This window comes from Carassius auratus, chromosome 35 (assembly GCF_003368295.1).
Source record: "Carassius auratus strain Wakin chromosome 35, ASM336829v1, whole genome shotgun sequence".
In the NCBI taxonomy this organism is placed as follows: domain Eukaryota; kingdom Metazoa; phylum Chordata; class Actinopteri; order Cypriniformes; family Cyprinidae; genus Carassius; species Carassius auratus.
In genome coordinates, this window is record NC_039277.1 from 11,105,413 (window position 1) to 11,117,201 (window position 11,789).

General features: G+C 35.5%; 1 protein-coding gene across 1 annotated transcript; it reads right to left on the bottom strand.

Moving 5' to 3' along the window:
* On the bottom strand, positions 1-8,903 carry LOC113054369 (excitatory amino acid transporter 1-like). Its single transcript, XM_026219887.1, has 10 exons — positions 8,396-8,903; positions 7,297-7,544; positions 6,974-7,111; positions 5,167-5,371; positions 5,040-5,082; positions 3,706-3,977; positions 2,630-2,863; positions 2,358-2,552; positions 2,145-2,279; positions 1-1,673 (listed from the first exon to the last, which is right to left on the bottom strand). Exons 2-10 carry the CDS (start codon positions 7,475-7,477, stop codon positions 1,463-1,465), a joined length of 1,614 nt encoding a protein of 537 aa, XP_026075672.1. The 5' UTR covers positions 7,478-7,544; positions 8,396-8,903; the 3' UTR covers positions 1-1,462.
* Positions 8,904-11,789: the final 2,886 nt, after the last annotated feature.

The following is an 11,789-nucleotide window of genomic DNA, read 5'->3' on the forward strand; positions in this document are numbered from 1 at the left end:
CATCGTCACTCTCCATTTTATTCAAAACTGTGTTAAACACACAACATCCGTATGCTCTTTATTCTATAATTCTATAATTTAGCTTTTTATGGACTTGACAGGAAATATACAGCAACATGGAAAAAATATAAGCATTTTAAAAAAGGCAAACAAATTTAAGTTCACAGTTTCAGCTGAGTATGTGACTCCAACTTGTGTCTATAGCATGTTTTCAAAAGATTTACAGTTTTATAATTACTCAGTTCTGCATGTCATTGCAATAATTGAACTGGGGAGATTCAGTCCATTTTCCTACACTTAATAATCTGTAGCAGCTATATATTATTCTATTTATCTTTAATGTTAGCAAATGGCAATAAAAGGGTCAGTGGATGAACTGTAGCAGCATACCAAACAATGAAAAAAAATCTCATAAACTCATAAGTATATGTGTGTTCATTTATCATTAGTTGTGTGGAGCCTCTGAGAAAACTCAAATATCTGTTGTAATAGCTACTGAAACAGTCTTCTTATGCATAAAGATGTGTAAAGCAGCTTTCAAAGCTAAACATAATTTTCTCTTGATATTTACAGTCTGACATTTCATCCTCCACTTTTAGATGATCACTTCATATGCGGAGCCCAAAAGTTTTTAATCTTGCAATCCTGCCCATGTTATACTCAACTTGAGTGATGAATAACTTACTGATATTAATTTCTGCTTAAAATCCGTCCTGTGTGCATTCATGGCCCTGTTCGTTTTAACACTCTTGGGTTTTAAATCTTGCTGCTCCCATTATAGCCTGTGTGACAAAATGCTGGTCACCAACATACAAATGCCTTCCACATAGATTCCCATTTCAGCGAATTATTAAAACAATGAAAAAGCATTGCAAAAAAAAAAATAATTTTTTGTCAAGGTAATATTCTCCTGCCAAATCAAATCAACAATTGGTATGACCTGGAGACAGGACACAAAGCACAAGAACAAAATGACAGTAAAAAATCTAAAGAAGTTTGAAAATGAAAATTTCAAAAACAAAACTAAATATACAGTACATATATTGTACAATGGCCCCACAAAAATTTGGACACTTAAGCAACACTTCAAAAATGCATGAATGTCACTGCATGGATTACAAAATATCTAATAGAATGGCACCTGGAAGGTTTTCTCAAAACTAACTTCACTTTTTTAATTATTTTTGTGAATGCATGTAATCCATAACCCTAATTACAAACATTATTCAAAATATGACAACCAGAAAGTGTCCAAATACTTTTTGTTTTGCTTAAATAGCATGCTTGTACTAGATTTCTTTCAAATAAATGCCATTCAGTTAGATATTTGCTCAATAAAAGCAATTAAATTCTTACAATTCTGATAAGTGTGATTTTAAGTGGTCAAATATTTTTGGGCCACTGTACATATACAAATGCAAGCATGCAAAAAATCCTTGGTTGTGGGTTGAATATGCAGCTTCTACATCTTGGTCTCGCTGTCTGGTGGTTTCTCATTCTCATACTCATTCTCCTGAGGGATCCTCTGATAAGGTTTCTTCACTTCATTCTCCTCCAGGACTGAACTCCCCAACTCCACATCGCTGTTCTGAAGCTCATCTTTGGACAGGAACTCTATGATTCCAGCTCCTATAGAGTCTCCCAGGACGTTAGTTGTTGTGCGAAGTCGATCACTGTGAGTGCAAGGGAAAAGTGAAGAAAAGAGGAAATTTAGAATCTATTTACTGAGACAGTAAAAACCGCCAATGCTTGATTGAGTTGTCAAAAAAGTTTTCATCTCAGTTTTCATCCTAGTTTAAAAAGAGTCTCTTTTAGCTGTGTAACTTGCTATATGGGATCTATCTGGAATGATTAATTTGGCCAACCTAATTACGTTTCTATGTTAAAACCAATTGAATTACAGGAAATTCTCGAAAAAAAAAATGGAGCAAGTCTCATGGGAACACATCAAAGTGTGTCACCTGGGTTGATAATGGGAAAAAAAATGAATGAGTCCCAAATAAGAGGGAAGATAAAGTGCCAAACGCAGTCAGTTTGATAAAAGATGCTATTTGGTTTTGCCCTATTTCATAAAAGACTTTGATTTTGTGTTGTTATTCACTTGTAAACTAAATCAAATCATGATTCTATAGATGGTCACTCACAGGAACCAATCAACTGCAATGATGAGGGTGATGTCATCGGTTGGGAGTCCGACAGAGGTCAGCACAATCACCATAGTGACCAGACCAGCCTGAGGGATTCCGGCCGCCCCAATGCTTGCAGCAGTGGCTGTGATGCTGTATTATTAAAGAGAATATTAATCATACCCAGAAATTTCATTCAGTTCATTCAGTTTATATTTCAAAATAACCCACCTAATGGTTATGATCTGCCCAAAGTTCATTTCCATGTTGTTAACCTGAGCAATAAAGATGGCTGCCAGGGCTTCATACAGCGCTGTTCCATCCATGTTGATTGTTGCTCCAACAGGCAGCACGAATCGAGTCACTCGTTTGTCGACTTTGTTATTCTCCTCGAGGCATTTGAAGGTAACCGGAAGAGTGGCTGAGCTGGGAGATAAAAAAAAAAAATATGAAAAAGTCCAATGAGAGCAAATTATTTCTGATTTTGACATGGTCGGACTTACCTGGAAGAGGTGCCGAGAGCCGTGATTAGGGCCTGCAGCAAACCCGTGATAAAGATGAAGGGGTTCTTCCGTGTGATGACGAAGTACAAAGTCGGTAGAATGACCATGCCGTGTATCATGAGGCCAATAATCACTGTAATCGTGTACATGCCGAGCTGACCGCCCATTTCAGTGATGTCATCCATCTCCACGATTTTTCCAGCAATCAGAAACAGGATACCAATTGGTGCATACCTGGGAATAGGATATATGATGTGTAAAGATACATTTACCTCCATTCAGGTTTGTTACTTCTGTTTTATTTTAAACTAGACTATCAAACAGCAGGGATCTGCATCCAGAAGCATTACTTGTTGACAAGGTTTCCCAAAATGTCAATGAGTTACTCATGTAGATTGAAAAGGGGTCGTGAAAAAGGGTCACACACAATGAGAGAACAGGCCACATTGCTGTCCAAACAAACAGGAGATTCATTTATTTTATAGTATGGTGAAATTATGACGAGGCATTTCTGTGATGAATTCTGAATTTTTCGAAGTAATGAAAAGGTTGATTTTTTCTATTCCGAACAAAACAAAGGTCTGCAAGTGTTTTTAATGTTTTTGAAAGATTCGATTTATCTTATAAAAATACAGTAATATTGTGAAATATTTTTACATTTTAAAAATAACCATTTTCTATTTGAAGCAGCCATTACTCCAGTCTTCAGTGTCACATGATCCTTCAGAAATCATTCTACTATGGTGCTCAAGAAACATTTCTTCTTATTATTATTGTTTAAAATATATGTTCCGCTTAATATTTTTTAGAAAACCACGATACATTTATTTTCAGGATAACATTAAGATTTTTCTTTTTTTTTTTTGTTAAAGTTTTAAATTGAGCAAAATTGTTTGAATTGCTATTGTTTAGGAAACACTTGACATTGAACTCACTCTTGAAGTTTATTGGAAAATTGGAATTGGAACCCATCCTCCCCACCCCCAGGCTATAATAACACAGTTCTTAATCTAATTTACATTTTAAAAACAGTTTTTTTTGTTTGTTTTTCGGTTTGTGTGTCTTGTATCACTTACCACATAATAAAAGAAACAAGTCGCATGATGGCCTCGTTGAGGGAGTCGAAGAAGTCTCTGAGAGCCTGTCCCTGTTCCTTCATATTCCCAATGATCAAGCCGAAGGACATTGAAAACACCACCAGCCCAAGGGCATTAACTCCGTTGGTGGTGCCTGGGAGAGGAATCACTTCCTCTTGGGCAATCTCCTTGGTGGAGTTAGTTAGGTTGAATATTGAATCATTCACGATCATCTTCACATGAATGATCCTCTTGGTATACTGGGTCTTAAACTACAGGAGGAAAAAGAGAAGAACAGAGGTAGTTTTAATATATGAGCAAGAATCTGATCAATTTGAAATGTTAAGATCCTGTTCGTGTTATTCTGATTAGGGATTAGGATTGCTAGAAACATTCTACAGAAAGACTCTTTTCAATATTCTTTAAATACGTTTTTTTTTTTTTTAGATCTGGTTGACTACAGGGTGTCCCTCCGGAGTGTGCGCGGACAGACTGTGAGCCGCTGTCAGACTCTTTAGTGTTATTGTCTGGCCATTTCTGCCCCATTATATCGACTGTGGCACCATTGCAGCTCTGCCAAAGCTCTCAGCTGTAGGTTGAACTCAAGCCAGACTCTCCAATTGCTAAATGGAAAATATCTATTCCATACACACTAAGCTGGGCCAGCAGGAGGAAAAATGAAATGTTGTCAAGACTTGAGAGCAATATTGGTACGATTATATATTCAAGGCCTCCCAGAAAAATTTTGGATCCAAGAGTGATAAATTATAAGTTTTTGTGCTTTGAGATGTCAGCAAGTCTAATCAAATCAAATGATAAGTTGATTTCCTGATGAAAAGGGAAACAAATTAGAGTTTCACCCCAAAGTTCTTAACCCTCAAAATATTATATCAATTATATATGAGAGCCTGTCCATATTAATATGAGTCTTTAATATTCAATATTTACTTATTTTGTAATTAAATATTGGCAATTAATTGGTTAAAAATAAGCAATTATTTTAACCCAATAAAACAGTCCTTTTTAATTTCTGCTATGGTGCACCACACATTTCTATTTTATATAAAATTGATCTAAAACTTTTTAGTTTTTTAAGTTTGATTTTATTTATTTTTTTATTTTATTTTTTGCAAAGAAACAGCATTGTGTGACAGTGACATAAGCTAGATTTAAATGTAATTAAAGGTTTGTAATGATTTTAGCCAATTTAATCATTTTTTGACCATTGGTTTCATAATGTGTGCAACAGAGACTATTTAATAAATCTTTATTTACTAAGATGGCATTAAAAAATTGAATTTTGAATAATAGGATCAAGTGAAAAACATTCTCACCTGTTGAGTGCAGGCCTGAACCAGATTAGGAGGAAACATGTTTCTGCAAAAGAGTGAATACACTGAATAATTTCTCTGGTTTATTTCAGTTTCTTGGAGTAACAGATGGACTACACCAGTCTATTACCTGATGAGGTCAAGGAAGGCATCAGCTGGGCTGACCTGCTCGATCTTCTGCTGTTTGGCAAATTCATCCTTTGAGCCTTTGCCCGGGTGGATAATCAGAACCATAATGATGCCGATGAACACTGCGATGAACGTGGTGGTCATATAGTATATAACTGCCCGCATGCCCATCTTTCCAGAAGCGTGACTGTCCAATGCTGCCATGCCTAGACAGAATTCATTAGAAACAAATACACCATTCCATGTACCATTTTGATACAGATATCTTACCAAAAATTTTACAAATGTGAAGATTGGTGTTGGTGAATAATGAAAGATTCATGATTTAATCTTCATGTACCTAAAAAGAACTATATTGTTTGACTTTAAAAGTCTCTTAGGATAAATTGCAATCATTGTTGAAGTCAATTAGCAAAAAGAATTTGACTTTCCAGAACAAATTAAGGTTTGAATTTTGAACCAGTCAGGGGCCTTTGTGCAGCCCTGATCCCCATTCTTTACTCCCCTCATCCTGGGGATCCAAACTTCAGCATCTTTTAAATTTCTGTCTCTCACTTCACAGTTTCCTCTGTTCATACCCTGTCTCTCTCTTGATCAGCATTCGTTCATCTCTCTTTCATTCAGACAGGCCTGGGAAATTCCTCCACCTGTCTGTGTTTCTGCAGTCATGCACACTCTCTATGTCTCCACAGCTACAGCAAACTCCCAATGATCTTGTTTAAAACTAAAGAAATTACTCATGTTGTGCAGTTACAAAGAAGTGAATAAACAAAACAGCTCCCCTCACACCCAATGTGTCACAATCACAGAATAAAATGGCCAGCAAATATTAATAATAATAATAATTTGATTTAAATATTTCAATTAAATAATAATAATTATTATTATTAGTATTATTACTAACCAATCAGAGTTTGCATAAGTGTATATAAAAAATGAGTTTGAGGTAAGTGCTCTCATTAATTCCTTTATTTGTGTGAAGTGAAGCAGAAGGGGTGGGGTGGGGGGGGTGCTCAGCTCGTCTTTACAACCTCTGCCTCATTCTCACTGCCACTTTTAATAGAAGCACAAAGAGGTCACAGTCTACAAACCTGAAAATGGAGCCCAGCGTAATGCAAAGCTTCGCAGAGGCACAGTTGTAACACCTGTTTCCTTGAAAGTTGCTATTCGTTTTGATTGAGATCTGAAGAAAACTCATGGTGACTTCATTGCTGTTCTATCAGCTTTATTTGAGGTCTTTTTGCATCTCCGATTGTCTTATAAATATACATTGACTTTAATTATGTGGCCCTTTAATTCTTGAGCTGCTTGTTTGTTGTGTTGGCATTAATTGGCAACTAATTTCAGTCCTTTTATCCTTCCTTTCATCTCTTTTCTCTTGCACTATAGAATTATCTCAGCCACTCCCACAATTCCAAATTTGCGCCGATCTCACGTTCTCATCCTATTAATCTCCTTGTTCAACTATGTCCTTGCATCCCTATTTTGACTTTTCCTTATAAACAAACAAATTCACAGGGCCCGGGACAACATTTGATTAGTTGGGTCCCATCAGCCCAGACTCAAAGAGCAGCTTTATACTGAAGATCTTATTAGGCTCTCTTAATCATATGGCCTGGGGCAATCCCCCGGTTGCTCCGCCCCTTTTTCTTCTATTCTTTCCTTTAAGTGTAAAGATTTTTAGTTAAGTTAAGATCTTAGACTTAAGTATCCAGTTTTTGCAGTGTCTATAATTTATATTATCACCGTAACATATTTACTGAATCTCTTGCAAAAAAAAAAAATATATATATATATATATATCATACCTGTAATTAAACTTGAGACTAGAAGGGGAAGCACTAACATCTGCAGCATACGCATCAATAGTTCACCAGGAAAGGAGAAATACTTCACTTCTCTGTATGACATCTTGAATGACCTCAGACCAAAACCCATTATGATACCTAAGAGGGAGAAAAAAATGTTTTTATTTTGTCATAAATCAAAAAGCATCCCTTGTCAAAAGGCTTTTTAGTTTTACAGCAAACTCTGTGTCCTTGACCAAGACACTAACTTCAGGTTAGATGATTTCTTTAGATGGTTAAAACTTCCTGAGTAAATGTAATTTCACTAAACCAGGTGCACTGACCGAAGACCACGGCTCCAATGGTGAGGAGCACAAAAGCATTTCTTCTCAGAAAGGACTTCACGTCATCTTTAGTGATGTCCTCCACTTTCTTCCTTGCCTTTAGGGAACGCAGGTGAATTCTCTCACGGATCTGCTGTACGCGATTGCGTGACCTCGGCTTCTCCCCAGTGCTTTTGGTCATGCTGGCGGTGTCACTCAACACACTCAAATCAAGCTAGCTGGGCTGAACCGGTGACCCAAAAGAGACCCTACGCAAGAAGATGAGAAAATGAGACGAACTCTATCTAGCACACCCACTGATCTATATCCTAAATCCTTAAGTTAAAATGGGACAGACAGCAAAAATGACTGGAAAACCAAAATACAACCTAAATATGCAGTATAGGGAAATAAATTGGAATTAACTTAATTGTAAGTATATTTAAATATGTGATATATGCAATTAAATTGCATGTAAATGAAAGTTTGTTACTGAACAAATACACAGACACACGCACACACATATATATTTAATCTGTATGTGATGTTTACTAAATATCATGTTTATATTACTATATAAAGTTTATAATATATACTATATAATATTTACTAAATATCATTTCACTTAATAAATAACTGACTATATATTTAAAAAAAAATTATTACTGAAAACAAAACAAAAAAATTAAATTTCATATTTATACACACACACAATTTAAATATATACGATACTCAATTATATATTATATATTAAATATTTATATTACTGACATAAAAGTATTTATAAATATACAATTACACTTTATATGCAATTAACGTTAAGACATAAGCAATAACATTTAATATGTAATTAAATTATAAAGACCTACAGCTGTCTGATCTTGTAGCTTGTTGCTGAGGTTCATCAATTCAGTGTGAACCACACAAATCTTTTTGTGTTTTTTAAAAGCTCTTTTTTAAATGAAATACATAAGCCTTTTTAGCTACAGACACCTTATTGTAAGTATAACTGATATGCATATAACTGATTTCAATGCTAATGGGGTTCAGCCACAAAAAAAAAAAGTATAATAATAATCCTCTATAGCTACAAGTAGCTGAGAGAAGATGAGCTGCTTACCTGCTTCCAGTGAGTTCTTGTTCTGAGAGATGCCCTGAGTGATCAGAGTTAGCCAGTCTGTGCTGGGAATTTAACAACCTTCCACCAGTAAGAAGCTCCTGATACTCAGGATCTCAGAGAGGGAGGAGCTTGCTAACTCTAAATAGGAGATGCTCAAGACACTTCAAAGGGGGGGCCAGTGGTGGTACATGATGGAATGGCAGGAAGGACCTTGCTTGATTCTCAAATTCAAATATATGAACCTGTTAGAATGTACAATTGTTTAAAAATAGTTCATTTTAAAAGGCTAATTAGCAAAGTATTCTACAAATACTTTCTTTGAAGGCACACTTTGAGGTCGGCCTCGATCGTATTTCTGTGAGATTCAATGTTAGGTGATCAGAACTCAGATCCGTGTTTCACATTTCATCCTGAGAGACGATTTCAATGGTTTAGAAGGGCGAGGAATAACGCCGCCCACCGCAGCCCTCTGCTCTCAGCAGGTCTTTGGGCTATTCAGATGACACTTGTGATGGGACTTCCTGTGGGTCACCTCTCCTACAAGCCCGACAAACAGAATTTTCCTCCTTCAGTGTGTTTTTTATTATTATTATTACTGAAAACTGGAACATACAGAAAATAGCCATACAACACATAATATCAACAACAATATCATTAACAGAAGACACATCAACAAACATAAGAATTCAATAAATATATAATAATGATAAAATAAATAGAATAATAAAAAGAGAGCCATTATATTGCAGACAGATAATCACACAAAGAGCAAATTCTAGTCCTTATAGCTTTCATATTAGAAGAAGCAGAGATCACAGCAGATGTTTTTTAGATGAATTGAGGAGCTTGGCAAATGTTACCTTTCACAAAAAAACAAAAACAAATACCATTCCAAAACCACTTAAAGCCCATGCTAAGAGAATCCTCATGCTCCTTTTGTGAGCCGTTCTGTCCCATGGGGTGACGTCACCCCGTGTAATTTACATATTGAGTGATTTAAACCAATTAAAGGTTATATTCATTGTGCACACATCAAATTTTAATTTAATTTTATATAAAAATAAGGTCTATATGATTTCTCAATGTTTTTGAAAGAAGTATCTTATGCTATCAAATTCAGCATTTAATCAAAAAGTACAATTGTAAAATATAATTACAGTTTAAAATAATTGCTGTCTATGTTTAAAATGTAAAGTATTCCTATGATGGCAAAGCTGAATTTTCAGCATCATTACTCCAGCCTTCAGTGTCACACGATCCCTCAGAAATCACTCTAATATGCTAATTTGGTGCTTAAAAAGTATATTTTTATCATTATCACGAAAAACATTGTGCTGCTTAATATATTTTTGAGACTGTGATAGCACGGTTTTTTTTACTGTATATTTTAATGCATTTATTTGAAATATAAATATTTTGAAACATTATAAATGTTAAATTAATTTAATGCATCTTTGATAAATAAAAGCATTCATTTCTATATAAAAGACATTTTATATAGACCCCAAACTTTTTTTAATGGTATTGGGGTGATTTTCGCAGCTTTTGCAATATTGTGTATTTTAGCAGGTCTGGAATGTTGAGTTGACCAATCAGCATCTGTTCATGTGAATGAAGTTACGATAGGTCTCTGTCCTTCATCAGAATAAGTTGGTCCTCTTCACTGGGTTCCTGGAATGTCTCTACTTTTGTCTGGACTCTGTGAGAATAATCATAAACAGTGCTCGGGCCTGATTGTGTAATTTGGACCAAACACTTCCAGACCAGTAACCCCCCTCTCCCCCGTCACCCGTCCATTCCTTCTCTCTTCCCGGCAAACAAAAGAGATGAAGCACAAAAGACGCTTTCAGCCTTTGGGCTTACAGTTTTGAGGGAGAGCATTTGAAGACTCTTAGATTTGGGGGAAGCAGGGCAGTTGTGTGAGTGCACTGGATTCACTGAACTTGAGTCTGAGAGTTTAGATGGAGCCTGAAGGTGTCCGTTTTACAGTCCATTTGAAACAGCTGAACTCTATCAAAACATCTGATATCACTTGATTCATGCATTTAATTCAATAAAAAAAGCTAACTTACGCCAGTTAATACCTGAATACACATAAAAAGAAATCACTTTGCATAATACTTTATTCTCCTGAGAACAAACTAGATAATATAAATACATTTAAATGTTTATTTACTGATACATTTTAAGATCAATATTTTAATGTATTTTATTTTTAAAGCACTTTCTTTTTCTTTTTTTCTTTTTTTTTGGAGCTCCTGCGGTTAATTCGAAAAGTGCAGAAGGGAATTTCCACGCCTACTGGTGAACTTGAGTGGACATTTCCCTCTTCACATGACCTTACGATGAACTCATTGTGACCCTGAGCAACACTCCCCCATAACAATATTTACAAATCCATGCCCAATGTGCACACTAGCCATCCTAAATTCTATGTGATATTAGTCATTTTCAATACTATTTAGGGCAGATAAGGTGGATAGTATGCACATTGGGACGCAGGGATAGTTATTCAAGGACAGAAATTTACTCTGAAAGCATGAAGCTGCATGTTTGGTTCAAGGCCATTTGGAGGAACGGAATCAAAATAAATCAAAATACACTTCCCAGTTCACACACTGGGGAATGGTTCATCTTATAGAGGAACTAAAGAGTTAATTGCACTAATATGGAGCAGATCCACCTTAATGAGGTCAAATTTTGCCCAAGAAGGATTTTCTGTCCTGACAAGTTTTGTTCAAAGTTATGAGCATGAGCAAACATTCTTTCAGTATATTTATGCATTTAGCAGACGCCTTTATCCAAAGCAACTTACATCACATTTTCGTAACATTTGCTAAAACAAACTTTTTTTATATTTAAAAACCGGACATTTGTTGGTAAAAAATAAAATGTATTTTTTTTAGCATTCCGATGCGGTTACAGGCAAACCTATATGATAAAAAGACAGTTTAACTGCATAAAAGTGAGTTCTGGATTTATTTACTTGACAAATATTTAAAATAAAATTATTAGCCTATCTTCAATAGAAAAGACCGTGACACATAAAGCAATAAGAAAATGGCCCATGAATTTACATGTAATCGTCAAGCCTTAAGTATTTCACCAAAACAAGTGTGCTTTTTTTGAATGGGCCAAATTCAGAGGGTTCTCATCACACGACCCTCATGCTCTATTCTCCATCCCTAACACTCATTCTTCTATACAAACTTAAAAGTTTGAATATGTGAGGACAGTTAATATGCAGAGAGCAGCAGCATTAGTATTCCGCTCAGACTCGGCCGTAATGAGATCCGAACAAGTAAATCCTCTTTCACAGCTGGTCTCTATGTTAGCAGATCGCATTATAAAAGTTGATTCTGGGCTAGATAAAACCACTCTAAAATCAGCTATA

What these genes read in the sequence shown, in the direction of transcription:
- LOC113054369 (XM_026219887.1), bottom strand. Translation starts at nt 7,477, where the DNA reads ATGACCAAAAGCACTGGGGAGAAGCCGAGGTCACGCAATCGCGTACAG. An exon ending in AGTCTCAAGTTTAATTACAG is followed by an intron (nt 5,372 to 6,973) that starts GTATGATATATA and finishes AATTCTGTCTAG; the next exon opens with GCATGGCAGCATTGGACAGT. An exon ending in GCTCTCGGCACCTCTTCCAG is followed by an intron (nt 2,553 to 2,629) that starts GTAAGTCCGACC and finishes TTTATCTCCCAG; the next exon opens with CTCAGCCACTCTTCCGGTTA.